Genomic DNA, 22,490 nt, shown 5'->3' with positions numbered 1-22,490 from the left:
AGGTACCTTCCTTCTGCACGGCCATTGCTATTTCTCTCCGTCACTTGTCGCGTGTCTACTCAGGAATGGGTGGCCAGTCCCTCCCACGAACTTGGCAGGATGCGCGCTGGAACTGTTGACCCGGAGCCCGAGCTGTTCGCCTCGCAGTGACGCCCTGGACCTTTGTCCCTCAACTCCGGGGAACGTGCTTTTTCCCGGCCAATGCTCCAGAAAATGTAGCCTTTCTAGGCCCTTTAAACCATAGGTAGGAAAATGTTGCACCCGAGCAAGGACGAAAGGAGCCAAATGACACCAAGGGGTTAAATCCAGAGAAAGAGCTTTTTATTCTGCCAACCAGGGTGGGCACAGGAGCAAGTGTGATAAGTCACAAAACAAGCATGAAGTTCACAGCCATTGCACAGAGTATATATATCCCCTTTCAGTTCCTTCCCACTTTCTCCTCCTTCTTCAAGAGTCCTGCCCATGAGTTCCCCTGAGCATGAACAGAAAGTTTCTGTCTTGGGACCATTTTGGGACTTTTCCCAGGAAAGGGGGTGAGAGGGTTTCAGAGTGTTCCAGTTGTTTCATTCTTGTGCTTTGGCATGGTTCCCGGACAGAAAGCAAGTTGCAATGTGGTTTTTAGCAAGGCCAAAAGCCTGAGAAAGGCCTGGGAAACAATGGGCTGTTCTCTACCTTTGTTTCTCTACCTTTTTAGTTACAGCAAGCAGAATATGCTTGGCTAATGCTTTTTGTCTTAGAGGAAATGCAGTTTTAAAATGCTTGAGGCGAGGCCTGGCTGGGGGGGAGAATTCACAAACAGTTTTTAGGGCTGTTTGGGGTAACCCTAACTGTTTCCTTTCACTGTGAGCCGCCATCCATCCTCCAACCGCCTCCAGGCACTCACACAGGACCTTCACCGCCTTCACTGGTTCAACCCTAAGCTTGGCTTTCCTCAAAGAATCCTGAGAACTGTAATTTTAAGGGTGCTGGGAATTGTAGCTTGGGGGGTAAACTACAGTTCTCAGGATACTTTGTGGGGAGCCATGACTGTCAAAATGGTACAAATGTGCTTTAAATGTTTGGTGTGGATGTGACTACAGACTTCCATTTTCAGATAAAGCGTGCAGTGTTTTGTGGGTTTTTTAAAAAGAGTTTTCAATGTGAAGTGAAGGAAGAAGATTCTGACTCAGCACATAAAAAAAAATACTTTTGCCCTCCTCTATGTAGGGATAATTTCTCAAAATCCAACCAATCTAACAGGTTTACATGTGAAAGTTATATGACAAACCAATTAGGGCAGATTCACCCCCCCCCCGGGAAGCAGTTATGTGTTGGCAGCTAAGTATCACTGTCTTCAGGTCACCAAAGAGTAGAACTCAGTGTTGATTAGAACATATTTTATTAATATACAATCTATGTTTATAAAGTGCCTGCTAGACACTGACATCTACACATGAGAAGATAAGGATAGTTTATTTCTTTCTGGTTGCATTCACATTCTGTCTACGAATGTCAACCACAGACCCACCCCAGTTCACTCCCACTGGATGCCCATCAACTCACAGCTGACTTGCCAGAGCTTTTTTGCGGTCTCTTTGTTACGAGCCTGAGGAGCAACCCAGGCTGATCTACAGTCACTGTAGAAAGAAAGAAAATATTTCATTAGGCACTTTGTTAATCATTTGTTAAGCCATTCAAAACCATCAAAGAATTAGAATTCTGAGTAAACATTGAGCGTATTTCCCAAATCAATATGATAGCAAATTGGGTTTATGGACAACAGTGGGCTAAGCTTACCCCAGCAGCACAATCCTATACATGTTTACTGAGAAGTAAGTCTCAGACAATTCAATAGGGTTGACAAGCAAGATGAGGAATAGCCAAACCTATTAACTGAGTGATCACATCAGAGCAAATTCAAACTCCTGAACAAAGGGGATGTTTTCATTGTTTTTGTATGGGGCACTGTCCACTGCACTTTGCCTAATTTCTGCAGTCATTGGTGGCTGAGACAGTTGCCACAAAACATGGTGGTTGCCGATAAGGAGACACTATGGCTTTGTTTCAGCTTGCCCCCCCCCCAAACTGAAGCTGCATCTGAATCATTTGAGAGTGAAGGAATTAGTGGCCAGCCCACTGACAGCAAACTGCTTGTCATTTCTCAAGTTACAAAAAATAATAATGAATTATTGTTGGTGTTGTTTATTAAATTTACATACTCCCCTTTATCAGGGCAGTTCACAAGATAAAGAAGCTGTCCTGTCCACCGTTGAAAGGGTAAGGGGCAAATTTTGGTATATGACACATACCCCCCCAATTGACTGTGTATGAAAAGGGCTTTTCTTCTGTCTGGATGTTCCTGATAGTAGCTTTGTTATTTCTGTATGGCTTCTATATAGTTCGAAGATGGGATGCTGGTGGCGCTGTGGTCTAAACCACTGAGCCTAGGGCCTAGGTTGAATCCCTGCGTTGCTCGGTCCCAGCTCCTGCCAACCTAGCAGTTCGAAAGCACATCAAAGTGCAAGTAGATAAATAGGTACCGCTCCGGCGGGGAAGGTAAATGGCATTTCTGTGCACTGCTCTGGTTTCGCCAGCAGCGGCTTAGTCATGCTGGCCACATGATCCAGAAAAACTGTCTGCGGACAAATGTCGGTTCCCTCGGCCAGTAAAGTGAGATGAGCATCAAAACCCCAGAGTCGTTCATGACTAGACTTAACTGTCAAGGGTCCTTTACCTTTACCTTTAATAGTTCGCAGGAGCAATTGCACTGTGTCTGCTGTACCAGAGGCAAAGACTTCTCACAACCCATGTCCACACGGCTATTTTTAAGTTAGAGCTATTGCATATGATCTCTTTCTTTTAATGTGCAATGTGCCATTTTAATATTGCCTTCTGGGTCTGATGTGGGCACCTCTGAGCATTACCACAGAAAACTTTATCCAGATGTGCTGGATCCAGATGTCTGTATTCCAACTGCAAATCACAATCCCAGACCCACCTGAAATATTGCCCACTCACTGACTCCAGTTCCTTTGCCACTGCACAGTAAATACTGGTCTGGGCTCCTTCTTTTGGTGTCTTAAACGTGAACCTAAACACCGCTTTAAAAATTCCTGACGTATATGAGTAACGCGCCAATTCAGAATCAACCACACCAGGATGTAAAGCATTGACAGTAACTCCAGTGCCTAGAAAAACATAAAGCAGAAACGTCAACCGAAATATATGAATCCAAAGGTTCAAAAGGAAAGGAGTAATATTGTTCCCATGTACCCTGTAAGGCAGCTAGTATTGGACCACCCTTTTCACTGTAATACACACAATATCATTGCAATGCAGAGAACCTTGTACAGCACTCAATTAGTATTGAGGGTTTAACAAAGCCATTTTAAAAACACACACACAAAAAAATTATAAACAAGACATTTATAAACAATTATAAACAATTATAAACAAGCAAAAAGTTAACATCTCTTAAACTGAAATCTGTTATAGCATACTAAATGAATGGTTTACATATTGGGGGGGGGGGATGAACAGAATGTTAATCTGTCTTGATGGCTGGGGATCTCCCTCTCTCCCTGCAGTCTTGAAGTGCAATGCCCAGCACAGTTTGGGAACTAGCAACACTTATCAGAGCTTGCCAAAGGGAGCAAATAAGCACTTCGGAACCAGTTTGAGTTTGAACTGAGAGGAAAGACAGCAGTGAGATGGCTTGGCTGAAACATACTTGGGGATAAAGAAGCATTTGAGACTGTGGAAAGTGGATTCATAAATCACTGAAAACCCTTAATTTAGATAACATTAGAAGCCACTGGCAATGGCATGGGTAAGATACAATATTAGGACAATTTAGACATCCAACGCCTACAAAATGCATGTCAGGTTAGCCCAATGGCCCCTTTCAATGTGCAATATTTGAAATTCCTCATTGGGAGCAGTGAGAAACATAGAAGTGATGTGGTGATGCCTAACCTTTTCTCTACCCACGGCTCCAAATCATACTTTTAATAGCTTTCCCATAAGGAATTTTAAATGCAGAGTCATTTCATTCTGATGCGTCCATTAAATTTCATCCCAGCTTTGGTTACGAGATTGGGGGAGGTTGGGAGCCAGTCAGGCAAGCTCTTTGAATTCAAAGACCAGACAGTCACTGTAGTGCTCTGCTTCACTTCAAAGGAATGAGCTATGTTGAAATTAGCTGCATCTAGGTGACAAAGAAGCAAAAGGACAACAAAGGAGCTGAGAGTTGGAAAGTTGCTTGCGAGTGAGAGGGGAAGTGGGGAGATGCTGCAGCGCCTGGGAGAGAGACATGTTTACCTCTGTGCTGGACTTTGGGGCTCCCAGCAAATAAATGAGGAAGCAAGATCTATGCTGTGCTAATGCTATGAGTCCCTCCATCATATGCTGAGATTGTATGTATGTGTAAATAAAACCATATATCTTATAGACACCACAGTCTCCACTGACCTCATTCCAAGAAAGCTGAACACTGGGTAAGTGCTGGTATCCCTAGAGTCTCTCACCGCTTGGAGATTGGGGTGTCTCTCATGCGTGCAACCTTTCAGTAATCTGTGACTTCCCCCTTCCTCTCACATCCAGGCTTTGGCTATGGGCAACCCTATTATATACGTACATATGAGTGGTTGTGCGCCATTAGCATTTCATTCTTAAAGCTCACCTTGCAATTTACGAGCCAGCTCCCTGGTAAACAGAACATTAGCCAGTTTGCTTTGACAGTATGCCAGGAACCCATTGTAGTATTTCTCTCCCTGCAGGTTCTCGAAGTTTATCCGCCAAGAAGCATGGAGGTGTGAAGCCACATTCACTATCCGAGCTGGGGCTGACTCTTTCAAACGGTCCAGCAGCAGGAATGTTAAGAGAAAATGCCCTAAAGGGAGAGGAGATTTACAATTATTTACTAGAGCTTACGGACGTTGTCAGGGAGAGGCAAACGGCAAAAGAGCTAAGGGGAGAGACCAGCACTTATAGAGAGCCGAAAGAGATAATTAGTAGTCTGTCGTCTGACAGCGAAGAGGAGGCAGGGAGGGGGGAGGCTGAGCCCGGAACTAGTTATTCTTTGAACAGAAGAAATCAGAGGCGGGGTTTCCGCCGACTAGCATGTTGGGCAAGAAAACGTAAAAAAAAGCCAGACGAGGCATCTTTGCCGACAGGGCCGGACATGCTTTGAAGCTCTGGAAACGTTCTTTTGAACTTTGTAAATAAATCAAAAAGATTGTAACTGGCAGCGAGCCTGGAGTTTTATCTATGCCGGCTTTGGCAGCACACATCTCTTTCAGCATGCCTCGTCTCCCTTGCTGCTGAAAAGCTGGTGGAATAAGGAATAAGCCTCAGAATGGAGAAGGAGGTGTTGGAGCTGAGGAAGAGAAATGTCGCTCTGGAACAGAGATCGTCCGACTTGCAGGCCCGTCTGGAAGAAGCCAGAGCTGCTCAGAGAGGACCCACAGGTGGGCTATCAGCAGATGGGGGCAAGCCAGTGTGGGTGGAAAGGTTCCATGGCGACCCGGAAAGTTACTTGGATTTCAAAACTGAGATGAAATATTTTTTAGAGCTCCAATCGGCTCAGTTTGGGGATGATGCCCAGAAAGTTGCTCACATAATTAGGCACCTGTCGGGATGGGCTAGAAGTTGGATATGGTCGTTAATAGCCTCGAATAATGAAGCCCTCAGAAATGTGGCCAAGTTTTGGCAAGCTATGGACTTTATCTATGCAGATCAAAGTTTAATTGACAAGACACAGGAGGAGCTTTTGGCTTTGAAACAAGGCAAATCCATGGTACGCAGTCACTGGTCAGAATTCACTATGCTCGTGCAGAAAGTGGGTTGGGATTTAGAAGCAGACCCTGTACAAGCTTTGTTTAAAAATGGACTGAACCAAGAAATTAAGGACGAGCTTGCAAGGGGCCCCCGCCCTAAAAACATGGACGAATTAATGAAGGCTGCTCTTGCGGTGGGTTTGAGACAGGAAGCCAGATGGCAGGAAAGGAAGCAAGGCAGAGAGCGGAGTTTCCATGGTGACCGCATTCTTGAAATGCCTGCAGCTGCCTCAGAACGTCGACAAGAGCAGGAGCCCATGGAGATAGGCACAGCCCGGGCGCGGGAGAGTTTGAAAGCACAACGGTCGGGCGGGAAGAAGAAAAAAGACTGGCAAGCGGCAAAGAGGTGTTTTGTGTGTCAGAAAACTGGGCACTTTGCCAGAGTGTGTCCAGAGCGTCGTAACTGGCAGGGAATGGTGGGGGCCACCCAACAGGCAGAGGCAGAGAAAGCCCAGCCTTCGGGAAACGGAGAAGCCTGGCTGGTGGGGGACCGGGGCAACAGCCAGGAGGGAGCAGCACCGAAAGTCCTCGGTTTGGGCACCCCAAAGCAAGCATAGTGTTGAAGGCGGTCCTAGAACTCCCAAATGGCCAGGCAGTGGAGGAGTTGGCCCTAGTTGATTCTGGAGCTTCAGCGTCCTTTTTTTAGCAAGGAGTTTGCAGCGCAGCACCAACTGAACCTGAGGCCTTTGGATTTTCCGCTGCAAGTGACCACAATTGATGGAAGAGAAATGCTGGGAGGTGAAGTGACGCATCGAACACCTCCAATGCGGATGCGGGTGTCTACCCACTCCGAGGTCATCGCCTTTCACGTGGCCACGCTGGCGGGTCCGCCTATCATATTGGACATGAGCTGATTGGCTTTGCACGATCCAGTGGTTTCCTGGCATCAACGGTCTCGGACGTTCGGTTCGACGCACTGCATGGAGAACTGCCTGGGTCTAGAGCAACCTCAACAAACGGAGGGCAGGAGGGCAGCAGCATGCAGAGCGGGGACGACCGAGATCCCGTCCTGTTACAGGGATCTACAGGAGGTGTTCAGCGAGAAAGAGGCTGATGCGTTGCCGCTGCATCGACCATATGATTGTCAGATCAACCTGGTCCCAGGGGCCACGTTGCCCGTGGGAAAGACCTATTCCATGTCGGAGGGGGAGATCAAGGACCTAAAGGATTTTATTGAGAAAAATCTAAGAAGGGGGTTCATCAGGGAATCCAAGGCGGCAGGGGGGAGCCCTGTGTTCTTCGTGGACAAGAAATCGACTAAAGAGAGGAGGCTTGTAGTGGACTTTAGAATGCTGAACAGCCTGACGGAACCGGTGGCTTTCCCAATGCCAAGGCTCAACGATGTTCTGGCCGGGGTGTGGAAAGGGAAGATTTTCACCAAGGTGGACCTCCGGGGGGCATACAACCTCATCCGAGTGCGAGAGGGGGATGAGTGGAAGACCACTATGTTCACCCCGCTGGGGGCGTTTGAGTATCTCGTCATGCCCTTCGGTTTGCAGTGCAGAAGTCACTGTTTCCAAGCCTTCATGCACCACATACTAGGACCTTTGCTGTACAAGAACTGCATTTTCTTTTTGGATGACTTGCTAGTGTACTCCGAAGATGAGAAACAGCACGTGAAGGACGTACATCAGGTCCTGAGCAAACTTAAGGAGCATCGCTTGTGGGTCAAGCTGGAGAAATGTCAGTTCCACGTAAAGGAAGTCGAATTCCTGGGGTACCGGCTGTCGGACCAAGGTTTGGCCATGGATCCGGAGAAAGTGAAGGCGGTGGTGGAATGGGAGAGCCCCAAGACCAGGAAAGATGTTCAGCGTTTCCTGGGTTTCAGCAATTTCTACAGGAAATTCATCAATGATTTCGCGAAACTGACTGCACCCATAACGGACTGTCTCAGTGTCAAGAAAAGGTTTCAGTGGATGCAGGAGGCCCAAGAAGGGTTTGAGAAGCTTAAGAGGGCTTTCACTTCGGAGGAGCAACTGATCCACGTTGACCCCGCTCAACCACTACGTGTGGAGACAGATGCGTCTGATCGGGCGATAGGGGCGGTGCTGCTGCAGTCAGATCAAAAGGGGGAGTGGCGGCCGTGTGCCTTTTTTTCACGGAAACTGAACAAATCGGAGCAGAACTACACCATCTATGATAAAGAATTGCTTTCGATCGTCACTGCTTTCAAACAATGGAGGCACTTCCTGATTGCGGCAAAGCACCAAATTTTGGTGTGCACGGACCACAAAAATTTGGAGTACTGGTGTACGGCACGGGTGTTGTGCCAGAGACAGATAAGATGGGCAGAGTTCTTTGCCAACTTCAACTTTAAGATCCAATATGTGCCAGGAGAGCAGAATGCGAGGGCGGATGCGCTGCCCCGGAAACCCGAGTATATGACGGGAGAAGGACCTCTGGTGGCAAGGCTGATGTTCCCCGAGAGCAAATGGATGTGTGTGGGGACGTTGGTCAAGGACGATGAACTAATGCAACTGCTCAGAGACGATGACTTTGCCAGACAAAAGATGGGGGAGTTAAGAGAAAAAGGGGGCGCCGAGGGGGGTTTTGAAGTGAAAGGGGGGCTCCTGTACCATAGGGGGGCCTTGTATGTTCCAGGTGAAAACCTTCGGGGCAGAATTCTCAAGCAACTCCACGACAGCTGCACGGCAGGGCATTTTGGACAGCATAAGACCATGCTACTGGTCACCCGGGAATTTTGGTGGCCCAGGGTGAGAGAGGATGTAAAGGAATATGTGAGAGGGTGTGACACATGCCAGAGGGCCAAAGGGGAAAGGGCGGCGCCAGCAGGGTTGCTGGAACCGTTGCCGACACCCGGAAAGCCATGGGAGGTAGTGGGGGTGGATTTTATCACTGATCTGCCCAGATGTGAGGGTAAGACCGCTATCATGGTGGTGGTGGATCTCCTGACCAAAATGTGCCATTTCGTGACCTGTTCGCATGCCGTGATGGCGGAAGAAACAGCCAAGCTGTTTGTAGAGCATGTGTTTAGGTTGCATGGGGTACCTGCACGGGTGGTTTTGGACCGGGGGGCTCAATTCACCTCACGCTTTTGGCGCAAGCTCATGGGGTTGCTGCAGGTGGAAGTGAGTTTCACGGCGGCTAGGCACCCCGAGACCAATGGGCAAGCGGAGAGGGCGAATGCTGTTTTGCAACAGTATTTGCGGTGTTACGTGAGTCAAAAACAGAACGATTGGGTGGACAAACTAGCCCTGGCAGAGTTTGCTTACAATAACGCAGAGAATGTATCCACTGGGATGACTCTGTTCTTTGCCAATCACGGGCGTCATCCAAGGGATTTCCTGGGAAGTGGAGAGGAGTCGTGGAGTGTTCCTGCAGCCGAACAGTTTGTGGAGGAGACTGGGTGTCAAACAACTTTTATGTTGGAAAAGATTTAAGAAACGCCCACTGACGGATTCTGCTAGCGACTGAGGCAGCCACGAAGTGAAGGGCTGCCCAGACTAAAGGTTTAGCAAGGCAACAAAGCCTGGAGAGGCGGCAACTTACGCACGAGCAACCCATACACATTACAGGGGGGAATTTGGAATATTTGGTGGCATGGGAAGGGGCCCCAACATCAGAGAATACCTGGGTCCCGGAAGACAGTTTCACCGACAAGGGTCTGGTGGAGGAGTTCCACAGTTTTTCCCCTGACAAACCCAAAACCCGGGGTAGGTTCTTTCAACAGGTGTTCGAAACAACAGACGACGAAGAGGAATTTGAAGGTTTCCCATCATCGGACGAGGATGAAGGCATCTATTGGGGAACACCAGGAACTGGGGGTTGGAGGGGGTGTTCGATGAGACGGATGAGGAGGAGGGTAGTTTTGCTGGCTTCTCCCCTACCACCCCAGAGGAAAGAGAGATGGGTACAGTCGGGTCTCCTGAGTGGGAGGGGGCCTTTGAGGAAGGGGTGGGTGTCAGGGAGAGGCAAATGGCAAAAGAGCTAAGGGGAGAGACCAGCACTTATAGAGAGCCGAAAGAGATAATTAGTAGTCTGTCGTCTGACAGCGAAGAGGAGGCAGGGAGGGGGGAGGCTGAGCACGGAACCAGTTATTCTTTGAACAGAGGAAATCAGAGGCGGGGTTTCCGCCGACTAGCATGTTGGGCAAGAAAACGTTAAAAAAAGCCAGACGAGGCATCTTTGCCGACAGGGTCGGACATGCTTTAAGGCTCTGGAAACGTTCTTTTGAACTTTGTAAATAAATCAAAAAGATTGTAACTGGCAGCGAGCCTGGAGTTTTATCTATGCCGGCTTTGGCAGCACAGACCTCTTTCAGACGTGGCTGACACTGTGGTGTAAACCACTGAGCCTTGGGCTTGCCGATCAGAAGGTCGGCAGTTCAAATCCCCGTGACAGGGTGAGCTCCCGTTGCTCGGTCCCTGCTCAGGGGTCCTTTACGTTTACCTTTTTCTAGAGCTTATGGGCACACATATGTATAATGTAAAACTAACCTTTAGAACAAAAATAGTACTCACAATAATGTAAACACATTATGGTTTTTTTAAAAAAATCAAACAAAATGACATTAATTTTACTGTACTATAAATCAACTAGAAATAGATAACCAAAAAATTGGCTGGTTAGTTCAAATGAATATATGAAATTCAACCAAGATGGGCACAGTATAAATAATTTAATTAAATCTCCAGGGGACTGTGACTTGGGGCCTGTCCATACTGGAGTTTACAGTGTCTCTATAACTTTTTGCGTTCAAATTTAATTTGTGTAATCCTCATGGTGTTACCCTCAACAACGCCTGTCTCTATGCTTTTCCTGTATAAACTCAGGTTTACAAATACAGAAATAATCTGTGAAATCTGGGGGAAAGAGCAGGGAAGATAAGCAAAGGCAAAGAGAAGCCAGGTAATATATCCATTTATCACATCGATGTCTCTTGATCTTACCAAGGTGATTGACTCCAATATGCATTTCAAAACCATCAGCAGTCTTGGAATAGGGAACCATCATCACCCCTGCATTGTTAATGAGGATATGGAGCTTCTTCTCCTCTACAGGAAATAATGGCCGAGATTGGGTATTAAGCAGAAAATACCAAAGACAAGAAGACTGAGATGTTTTAAGGAGCAAGGCTCTTATCATAACTAGCATTTGGTTACATGGCCACCTATCTGTCATAGATGCTTTATTTGATGCTTTATTTTATTCTATGATTTAAGGTTACTGTGAATATATATGTTGGGAACAAGGAAGTACAGTATAGTAAATTGATTAAAATAATTAGCAAATACTAAGTGAGGAAATATTAGACTGTGTTACTCAGTCTACGGAAAAACTTTACAGTTTAACCGACAGGACTGGCAGGTGGAGGGAATTTAAACTTCTATCAGACAGAGGGTTGATGGTTCTTGCCAAGATCTCCTACTAGTTTAGGTAAATAGTGAGATACCACCACCTGTTGGACCATGTGACAGGATAAATAAATAAATGGAAGCACTAGTGGGAAAGAAATGGATTATATGAATGGGCTATTACCTCAGAGTAATTTCCAGTGAATATTATATGTATCCTTATTGCTCAAGTATCTGAGTGCATACATACCCATTTTGAATGGGTTTTGGCAATTGTAGTAGTCCAACTTCATGGACTATTATTTATTTAACAATTATCTCTAAACCTTTATTGTTAGCTAAATATATAATATACCCTGTGTCCATTCTGAGTGACACATGTTTTGGATAGAACACTACTATCATTAACAGGGTTTATTATGTCTAAAGAGCTGAACAGTCATTCCTACACACACATATATATTATTACCCTTTCAGGCAAAATGTGGCATACATGCTTAAACGTGTTTACTCAAAAGCATATCATCCTTTTAATCAGACCTACAAGTAAGAGTGCCCAAGAGTGCAATGAGACAGATTATAAGAATAGCTATTCTGGGTCAGACCTAAGGTCCATCTACCATGTCTCTGACAGTTAACATTGCCAGATGTTTTATATAAGACATCTCAAAATTCAAATGGAAGCTGTGGAATGATCCATCTCCTGCTTCAAAGTGCCAGAAAGGTTCAAGGGAAAGCTTCCAAGCAAAAGGTTAGCTCCTCTTAAATGCAAGAACATTGTCATGGAAGGTTTAAAGTGGAGATCGCCAAGCAGGCACAAGGCCTTCTTTGGTGCCCTCAGGCAGGTTCCCTAGACTCTAAGCTTCTATTTAAAAAATTAAGTCTCTAGCCCTCTTAGAAGAAGAAGAAGAGTTTGGATTTGATATCCCGCCTTTCACTCCCCTTCAGGAGTCTCAAAGCGGCTAACATTCTCCTTTCCCTTCCTCCCCCACAACAAACACTCTGTGAGGTGAGTGGGGCTGAAGAATGAAAGTTATGAAGCAAAATGTGCAGACTCCCTTCTAAGTGATTTATGTGAAATGAATCACTGCTCCCACCTGCCAGTGTTTTTAGGCCAATTAGTGAAGTCAATGTGGTGACTGTAAAGTAAGTTGTTGGACACCAGGCAATAGAAATCCCTGAGGTCATTAAAAGTTTCTGTTTACCCCTCCCCTTTACTGTACTTTTCCTGCTTCTGTCTTATTTTCTAGCAGTTCTTGGAATCTCCATAGATTGAACTTCTTTTTCCCTAGCAACCAGGATGCATCTTTTCTGTAGTGGACTCATTCAAGACTAGGTACCTACTAAAAGTTATTTTCTGTAAATATTACACAATAAATGAAAGTTGGTGTTAAATAATTCCCTCCTCAAACGGCAAATACAAAATGTTAAATTTGCAAAACGGCTCAGGCATGTCTCCTGCTGTGCAGAAACTAATGTCCAAGTACTTATTAAGAATTCACAGCATTGTTAATTTCCAGTATAATGGGATACATTTCTACTTCAGGTGTCTCTGTGTTCAGTGGGGGTTATTCCCAGTGTTATAAAAAAATTTAGGTCATATATAAAATAAATAATTTTTGATAACTGTATATATAAACCACACATCTGAAACCCCATAGACAAGGTCCTGAACAAATTGACCTCAAATATTTCTCTTCAAGGTCAAAGTGAGAAACCTTCCCCTTGTCTCTTTCCTCACAAATCCTGTCCTCACAAATCCTGTCTTAAGGGCATATTCAAGATATGAACTGGGTGTGAGCCTGTGACCTAGATTCAGGAATTAAGTAGTTATAATAACAAAAGAGTGGCCAAAACCCAGATAATGCAATCAGGTAACTTGCCAGGAGATAAACAACGCACTCAGGTTTGTTGTAGACCGCCTTTTCTGTGATGTAGGTATGATGTATCTGGGGGGTGGTCTTGGGCTACACCCCTTCCGTGATGTATGTATGATGTTTCTGTGGGTGGTCTTGGACTCCAGGGCGGGCAATTTAAAATGTCTATATAAGGGTGGACACATCTTGGTTCTGGGTCCTCCTCCTCTCTCCTGTGTGTGGGGGAGCACCCTGTTGCAACAGTCAATAAAGATCAGGCTTACTAGCTGCTTTGCTTCTCAATATTCTCTGGCTGGTCTCTGTTATTTTCTCCTACTGATAGAGAACCTATGAAAGGACTCTATATGGGCTCTTGGGTACCCCATAAGGGGAAAGGAGCAGTTTTGTCACTTATAACACCAGGTAAATGGCTACAGGATGTCAGCCTTCGCTTTGTTTAGAAATGGAGAAAACGGGAATCTTTTGCCTTTAACAGCTGTGTCACTACAATCAGGACCAGCAGGACATAGATGGCTTCCTGTGCTAAGCATGAGGATGTCCAAGGGCGGGGTAAGGGTGGAAAATCAGCAATGACTGTTCTCTCTTTTCTTTTGTGTTATGCCATGGCAGCCATGTTGTGTTAAGCCATGGCCCCCATTACAGCAATTTTGTGACTGGAGCAGTCAGCACTCTCTCAAAATTCAAAATGTGCCCCCTGGTCTAAAATGGTTTTTGATCCCTGGTTTAAAGAACACATGGGGAAGCCAGACAAACACCTCTCTATTTTAAACAAAACCTATGAAACTCTTGACTCCACATAGATTATCTCTAGGACCAGTAACTACACAGGTGCCAACTTTTAGTCAGTCATACCTTTTAGGAAATCTTCTGCAAATGCCCGTATAGATTTGCTATCAGACAGGTCCAGTTTTTTCACAATAACTTGCTGATTCCCTGTTTCGGCTATAATTTCACGGGCTGCTGCTTCCCCTTTTGCTATATCTCTGCAGGCAAGGATGACACGACCACCTTCAAAAGGGAAATTAATAGAAAAGAGGAATAAGGCAAACAAGCTGTTTCTAAACTTGGTCCTGTCTTTCTAGACTAATTTCTTTTAATGGAACAAAATATAAAATAATATAAAATTTCTACAATATGAGTATGTAAATATAAATATATGTAAAAGCCCTTTTGCCAGCAGATGTTATAGGCAGCAATGAATTGTGAATCATTGTGGAAGGGAGTAATACTCAGCTTTTTAAAGCTCACCGCAAGCATTTGAAGTAGTTGCCCTTGTCTAATTAACCATTACTATGTTCAAGAAAAATACCCTTGAATGTATGAAAATAGGGGTGCTCTCATGGGAGCCAGTGTCTTTTGGTCCAGCGCTCTGGTGTGAGAGAGCCAATTTGCAGGAGAGCATGAAACAAACAAACAAACAAAAAAAAAGAGTGTCTTTTGGTCTGGCACAAACCAGCTGACTCACAGCAGAGTACTGGACCAAAAAACAGGATGGCTTCTGTAATTCAGAGATGTCCCACTCAATTTGGGTTGAGTGGCATGTGGTGGATGATGCATGGACAGACAACTTGCCTCTTCGTGCAAGGTCCTTGGCAGTATCCTTCCCTATGCCAGTGTTAGCCCCTGTGACCACGGCCACCTTTCCATCCAGCCGAGCTGTTGATGTGCATACTCCTCCTGCAAACCACTTCCTAAAACATAAGAGAGCGCAGCCGTAAATGTTACTTTGGTATGTATAGAGGTTTTCTCTTGGTCTGCTCCTCTGGGTAGCTCCGATGCTAGAGCATGAGACTATTAACGTCAGGGTCGTGGATTTGAACCCCACATTGGGCAAAATATTCCTGCTTGCAGGGGTTGGACTAGAGGACCCTCATCATCCCTCCTAACTCTACAATTCTGTGATTCTATCCTTTAACCTGCTCCTCTGGCTCATGCATTTCCACATCACTTTCCAAACCACAAGAAGTCTGCTTAAAAATATACCGTATTTTTTGCTCTATAAGACGCACCAGACCACAAGACGCACCTAGTTTTTGGAGGAGGAAAACAAGAAAAAAAATATTCTGAGTCTCAGAATCCAGAACAGCAAGAGGGATCGCTGCGCAGTGAAAGCAGCAATCCCTCTTGCTGTTCTGGCTTCTGGGATAGCTGCGCAGCCTGCATTCACTCCATAAGACGCACACACATTTCCCCTTACTCTTTAGGAAGGAAAAAGTGAGCCTTATAGAGCCAAAAATACGGTAACAACAACAAGCAGCTGGATTTAGACTGTAGAATTCTAAAGTTCCAGAATGTGCTTGACTTCTTTCCCACAAAATAATCTGGGGGCACCCTCAGATTCTATGCCAGAGAACAGAGACTTTCCTTTCTAAGACACGCAGCGAGCCTTTTTGACCTGAAGAGCATGGTAAAAAATCCCTTTAAATGAAAAAAATGCAACACCAATTAAGCAAAAATCTGAAGAAAGAATATTGCTACTGGTTTGGGAGATGAGTCTGGATGATATCTGTGGATGTCTTGCAGGCCTGTGATTTTTCGTCTGTGAGGTTATACTCTACAAGGGGAAACCTGGTGAACCAGTCAAACTGGTTCCTTGGTTAAATAAGTTGTTTCGATCTGTTTTTAATATTGTGCAATAATTGCATTTTAAATGTCGTAAGTCACCCCCACCCCCGGGACCTTAAGGTGTAGGGCAGATAATAAGTAGCGATGACAACAATAATCAATCAATCAGGATCAGAATGGCTTTGACACCTTAAAAAGTTAGGTAAGAAATAGATGTGTTGCCATAATGACCACAGTAGATGCTTCAAAGAGCAGGTAGGTATTCCCACTTCCTTCTTACCTGGCTGGATGCCATGCTATGCTAGGAAGGAAAACAAATAGGCCAGGGATGTTAGTTTTGGTATTTGAGGTTTGTCTGAGCTTGACTCCATAGAGATTAGCAACCCCATAGATCTTGCTATGGTTTCTAGGGAAGCCCCCAAGTCCAGCACAGAGCAAGTCATGTCTCTGTTTCCCAGCTTCCAGCTCCCTCACACAACTCTGCTGTTGTTCTTCTACTTGCCAGCCAGGTGAGGGGAAAGGCTGGTTTCTATGCCACAGAGCAACTTCTTTGGCTATGATAAATCGTACCACCTAACTAGCCAGCGAAAGCTATTCCCTTGACAAAGCAAGTGGTTTGGCAACCTTCGCCTTCTGCATTCCCTCACAGATACAGGCAGTAACCAGTGCTAAGTTATTTCGCACCCTGGGTTGAACTACTTGCACCCCCACAAACAAAACTGCTAATTTCAATTTTCAAAGGCAGAGGTCTTGTGGGGAAAAATAAGATTATCAGAAATTTATAAGATACAATATTACAAAAACTCACGTATATAAAACTGCCCCTCAAAGGTCAGTACTGTGTGTCCCTGAAGTCTGTACCTTAGGTGGCCACTTAATGACCAGCCCTGGATACAGGATTGCAGGTCTGGAAGGGGACTGCCCCCCTCACCCCAATTCATAACATTTCTTCCTAGAAAGCCAAACCCTGGATAAGCACCAGACTCCCTGGAATGTATTGCTGCTCAAAAATTGGGGTGTGTGCGACAATACAGACAAAAGAGATAGCAGATAATACATAACACAGGGAGCCAGGGAAAAGTTCAGTAGCACAATTGCAGAAATAATAGAAATAATACCCATTAAGTTCAGTAAGGCTTTCTCTCACAATTGCAGCCTAAGGTCACATCTGCGCTATACATTTAAAGCGCATGGCTTCACCCAAAGGTTCCTATCAATTTTAATGAGAGAGGGGGAAAGGGAGAGGGAGCCACACAATGCATGCAATAATTGTAGATATGAGAGTCCCATGGATTGCAAGAAGATCAAACCTATCCATTCCTAAGGAAATCAGCCATGAGTGCTCACTGGAAGGACAGATCCTGAAGCTGAGGCTCCAATACTTTGGCCACCTCATGAGAAGAGAAGACCCCCTGGAAAAGACCCTGATGTTGGGAAAGATGGAGGGCACAAGGAGAAGGGGACGACAGAGGATGAGATGGTTGGACAGTGTTCTCGAAACTACCAGCATGAGTTTGACCAAACTGCGGGAGGCAGTGGAAGACAGGAGTGCCTGGCGTGCTCTGGTCCATGGGGTCACGAAGAGTCGGACATGACTAAACGACTAAACAACAACAACATTTCAGTGTGCCAAGGAGATATTAATCATAACCTCAATGAATATTAAATAATAATAATATTTTTTTACTTATATCTCACCCACTCTGGGAAACTTCCAGCATAATAAAAGTGCAGCAAAAAGTAAAATATTAAATTAGGTTAGAAATTATCTACACATAGTACAGTCCTAACCAAATCTACTCAGAAGTAAGTCCTACCCCCAGGTAAGTGGGGTTAGGACTGCAACCTGCTTGGTTTTGTCCACTTCTTGTATTTCAGTATTGCATACAAAAATGCATGTGGCCTATGCAAAATGTTACTTGCGGTTCTGAGAACAAGTTAATAAAGCCTACATAGGATAGTTAGTGAAATAAAGAAACCCAAACCTGAGAGACATTGTAGAAAACTTCTCCTCTGCAAATGAAATTTCTCAACTGACTGAGATAAATAAAACAGTGAGAGGTGTGGGAGGAGTGCCACATGATTAGAAATAACGAATTACAAGAACTGAAAGTTATGACACCACCTGTTGGCAAATGCTAATAGCTGGGAGCAACCAAGAGAGTGACAGGCTGCTTACTGAGCATTCATCCTGATTTATCTGGAGGGAGGTTGTAGAATGTTGCATCAACCATTTTTCATCCCACACTTTCCAGTGCATTTCCCCAACACTATACTTATATTTATATTTATTTTATTTCATAAAACTTCTAAATAAAGTGTACTATATGGATTTGATCTATAGCCTCTACTTGTTAATGTACTTCTGTCTCACTATCAGAGTAAAGCAATTGGGTTTATGACACAAACAGCAACTAGAAGGTGATTTTTAGCAGGAAATTGGTCTGGTCCTGCTTTCTGAACCAGATGTGCTTTGCAAATTGGAGCCCCATGTTTCTGCTTTTCTTTAAAAAATAGAAGAGGCTATCTTAAACACACTTTTTAAAGAGTATGAATAGTGTAACTTGAAGGCTTCTCTTCCTCTCTCTGAAGCCCGACAATGCAATCTGCTGCTGGAGAAGAAACAGTGTTTTGTCCACCCAGCAGCAGCCCACTGGGTTTCTGGATTACAGGTACCGGTAATATATAATGTATGTATTCTCACTGAAATGTCACCATTCCACACAGAAATAGATGTTGACTATATATCTTGTTTTATCTCATCAGCTTTTTATATATAGGGGCAATGATTGCAAGCCCCCAGTCCTTGGAGACTTGACCATGGGTGTCAATGCAGGTCAAGAGTGAAGCCAGAGTGGGGGCCCAGAAGTCCAAATTGTTTTTAATGGCCTCTGGTGGGATTAGGCCTTCCCCTGGGGCCTTCCCCAGTCTTAGCTGAGCTACCTAGTTCTTAATCTCTGTCACCATCACTGGAGCCCACATAGGCAGATTTCCTATAATTTGGCTAGATCTTCCATTTTCAGCAGAGCGGTCCAAGTAAAGTTCCTGAAAGTGTGCCTCCCAGGTCCCTGGGGGGATGTGACAGTCCACCATGGTTGGGCCATAGCCTTGTGGGCTAGATGTGATATGTCAGAATGTGGCTGAATCATTGGATTTAACTGCCTGAATAAGTCATGTTCAGGTGTTCTTAATGGCTTCCCTTTTCTTACGTGCCAGCAGGTGTTTATAGTTTCTCTTCTGCTGGAGGAGGTCCATAGCAGCTGTTGGTTTGGCCTTGGGAATACCTACACCAATGTAGTGATGTTAAGCACCAGGGCTGGCCTGAGGCACTTTTGGCCACAAAAAGAACTGAGCCACAAAATGCCCCACACACACTCCAGGAAAGAAGGGGTGAGTGAAGATCTACATCAGCCACACGGGGGAAAATAAAGATCCTACATTGGAATCTACTGTCACTGCGGATCCTGCCACCTGAAGCAGTTGCCTCACCTTGCCTCATAGCTGGCAGGCCCTGATTAGCACACAAACTTTATTATGATTACACGTCAAAATCAATCATAAGATTGCTCACAACCTTTTTATGTAAACTCTTCCCAAATAGACTCTTTTTATTGTTGGTTTATTTCTTTTTATGCAGAAAATAAAATACGAAACAACAGAAAACACCTCAGTCCTGGATTCATCAAGGTAAGTGTCACACCACTTCCATTATGAGAAACCACCCTAACCATAGCTTGCAGACTCTTTTGAGATCACCCACAAAATGATTCCAATCTAATCTCCGGTATCAGTGTAAATTGCATCATATTGTTTAAGTAAACTGTAATCCCCCATTTAAGCCTAGTTGTGCAATGTACTTGACTATCACTCTTCCTCCACTTCTACCTTACCCTGCACTTCAATATTACTATTTCCAGAATGGCTAGCAAATCATTTGAAATAGATTAAAATAATAAAATTACCAAGAAGTATAATTAGCAAAGCAGTACAGTAAAAGCATACCAGCATGCCAGCTGAATAAAGCCAATTCAAAACAGCTTTTAGATGTCTGGGAAAATTAAAAGGGCTTCACCTTGCATCAAAAAAGACATGAGAATAGGTGCCAGGTGAGCCTGACTGGAAGAGTATTCAAAGGGTCATTTAGTCTAATCCTCTGCAATGCAGGAATCTTAACTAAAGCATCCATGACAGATGGCCATCTAATCTCTGCGTAAAAGCCTCCAGTGAAAGAGAGCCCACAACCTCCTGTGGGAGACCGTTCTACTGTCAAACAGCTGTTACTGTCAGAAATTTCTTCCCAATGTTCAGTCGGAATCTCCTTTCTTGTGACCTGAATAGCAGGGGGAAAGAAGCTAGCTCCATCTTCCATGTGCTCCATTCTAGAGGTGAATGGGGCACTGTAACTGAAAAGGCTTCTCAGTGGCCAATGATTTGTCTCACCTCCAGATATGGAGGCACTTCCCATTCCCAGTATAGGGTTTGGGTTGCATACTCCTCCTGCAACCCACTTCCTAGAACACAACAGTACCTTCAGAAAAATCACACGTTGGTCAAGCAAGACATATTACTCTAAAAGAGCCCTTTAAACTCAAGATGAGCCCTGCCTGCACAGGAACTGCTCAGAGATTGCCACCTGTTCATAAGCTGAACAGAAATGTCATATTTTCATGCACTGGCTAAAAGGAGAACACCCATTAGGGAGTCAAAGGAGGGTGTTTGAACCAACTTGAAAGCAATTCTATTGCCCATTTCAAACTTGTCATGTGCTCGAGAAGTCAAGTATGCTTCCAAAAGAAATAAGGTAACTTGCAAGAGCTGAACTGCTCTGTAGAGATATAAATCAAAATGTCAGTCTTTGTCATAAGGACTGTGACACAGCGATGACAGCTAATAAGGAGCTATAATGACCAGCATGTAGTAATGGCCCATCTTGTAACCCCATATTTATTTGGAATTATGTGACTAGATATCCACAATTAACTTTTGCTCTTCTCCCCTCCTAGAGCCAAGCTCTGTGCTCCTGGACATCTCTTCCTTGGCTCCTGGTCTCACTGGCTTTAAATAGGCTAGTAGACTAGGCCACACATGCTCCTTTTTCTGGGCTCAGGGCAGTTCCATGAAATATATTTGGGAGCCTAGCACTGCACCATTGTCGTGGTGATGGCACCACACTGTGTGGTCCACTTGGCTCAGTCATGTTGGCTGAAGTTGCATAGCAATTGGCACCTCTGCTATTATGACAGCAAGCTCTTTGGGGCTGACCTGGACTGCGATGGAGTACTTGTATACATACAAACATGTATGTACATGTATGGATACATGTATGAATACACAGGTGGTGCTGTGGTCTAAACTACTGAGCCTCTTGGGCTTGCCGATCAGAAGGTCGGCAGTTCAAATCCCTGCAATGGGGTGAGCTCCCGTTGCTCTGTCCCAGCTCCTGCCAACCTAGCAGTTCGAAACCATGCCAGTACCAGTAGATAAACAGGTACCGCTGTGGCAGGGAGGTAAATGGTGTTTCTGTACGCTCTGGCTTTTATCACAGTGTTCCGTTGCACCAGAAGCGGTTTAGCCATGCTGGTCACATGACCAGGAAAGCTGTCTGCAGACAAATGCCGGCTCCCTCAGCCTGAAAGCGAGATGAGCACCACAACACCATAGTTGCCTTTGACTGGACTTAACCATCTAGGGGTCCTTTACCTTTTTTACTTTACTGTTGTATCAGCAACCCCCGTGTACTCAACAAGCATTTTGAGTATTAGTTATAAAGTGCCACCATTGTACTTTCAGAAATAAATAAAAGTGTTTTACAACCAAATACAGTGGTACCTCTGGTTACGTTCTTAATTCATTCTGGAGGTCCGTTCTTAACCTGAAGCACCACTTTACGGTAGCTAATGGGGCCTCCCGCTGCTGCTGCTGCTCCGCCGCATGATTTCTGTTCTCATCCTGAAGCAAGATTCTTAACCCGAGGTACTATTTCTGGGTTAGCGGAGTCCGTAACCTGAAGTGTATGTAACCTGAAGTGTATGTAACCTGAGGTACCACTGTATACCTTATCATAATAGTGTCCTCAACTCACTCTGCCCCCTTTTCTCTTGCTGATCCTTATGCTGTTGCCATTCTGCACAATACCAAGCAAGATGGGCAGAGAGGGAGTAATCCTAACTTAGGGCCCCCTGGCTCCAGGGGTGATGAGCAGCAGAGCCAGATAACAGCCAGGGGTTAGTTTTCAGCCCCACTAGCCTCCCTCGAGTAAGTAAAGCTAAACTTTATGTGAAAGCACAGTATGTAATGGATTTTTAGTGCTGCTAACACTCCACTGAATTGCCCCTGTAGCCTTTGCTAGGAGGAAGGGGGTATTTGCGAATAAAAGAGATTGTTAAGAACAAAAAAAGAGAGAATACACTGCCTTCTGCAAGGCAGCCGATATATGTCTCAATTGGTTTCAATAGGTGATGGCTATGGGATCTTCTTGTATGCTTTCCTCTGTGTATTGTCATTTCATATTTCTATACTATTGTTTGGTGCTATGCTCCCTTTGTGTTTCAGTTAGAGATGGATCGTCGTCATTGGATGAATTAAGCATCTTGTTCTATGTCTGGAACTGTTTCAAACCCCACTCTTATTTGGGATCTGTAATGTTGCTCCTGTCTTGTGGCATAGGAGCCAACTCCTAGGGGCCATGGGGGCTTTGGCCCCCACAATAAAATATTCGAAGGGGTCTGGCCCCCACAAAGCTGATGGGCATTCTCATTCAAATGGTGTGTGTGCACTGTGTCATGTGATTAGGTGGGGCGGAGCTTACCTGGGCCCCCACAATATTTTATTCACGTTGGCAGCCCTGTCTTGTAAAATGTTTGAGTGATTGGTGCTGATTTGGAGAAGCTCCCTTAAATCAGGAAGCAGTTGTAAAG

General features: G+C 44.9%; 1 protein-coding gene across 1 annotated transcript; it reads right to left on the bottom strand.

Moving 5' to 3' along the window:
* Positions 1-1,361: 1,361 nt before the first annotated feature.
* On the bottom strand, positions 1,362-17,584 carry LOC308597331 (retinol dehydrogenase 12-like). The gene is made up of 7 exons (XM_081213226.1): positions 17,559-17,584; positions 14,581-14,699; positions 13,861-14,016; positions 10,727-10,831; positions 4,661-4,870; positions 2,978-3,167; positions 1,362-1,616 (listed from the first exon to the last, which is right to left on the bottom strand). Exons 1-7 carry the CDS (start codon positions 17,567-17,569, stop codon positions 1,514-1,516), a joined length of 894 nt encoding a protein of 297 aa, XP_081069352.1. The 5' UTR covers positions 17,570-17,584; the 3' UTR covers positions 1,362-1,513.
* Between the last annotated feature and the right edge of the window lie 4,906 nt (positions 17,585-22,490).

The sequence above is a fragment of the Podarcis bocagei genome (assembly GCF_964188305.1).
Source record: "Podarcis bocagei genome assembly, chromosome: 1".
In the NCBI taxonomy this organism is placed as follows: domain Eukaryota; kingdom Metazoa; phylum Chordata; class Lepidosauria; order Squamata; family Lacertidae; genus Podarcis; species Podarcis bocagei.
This window is presented reverse-complemented; position numbering and strand designations above follow the sequence as displayed.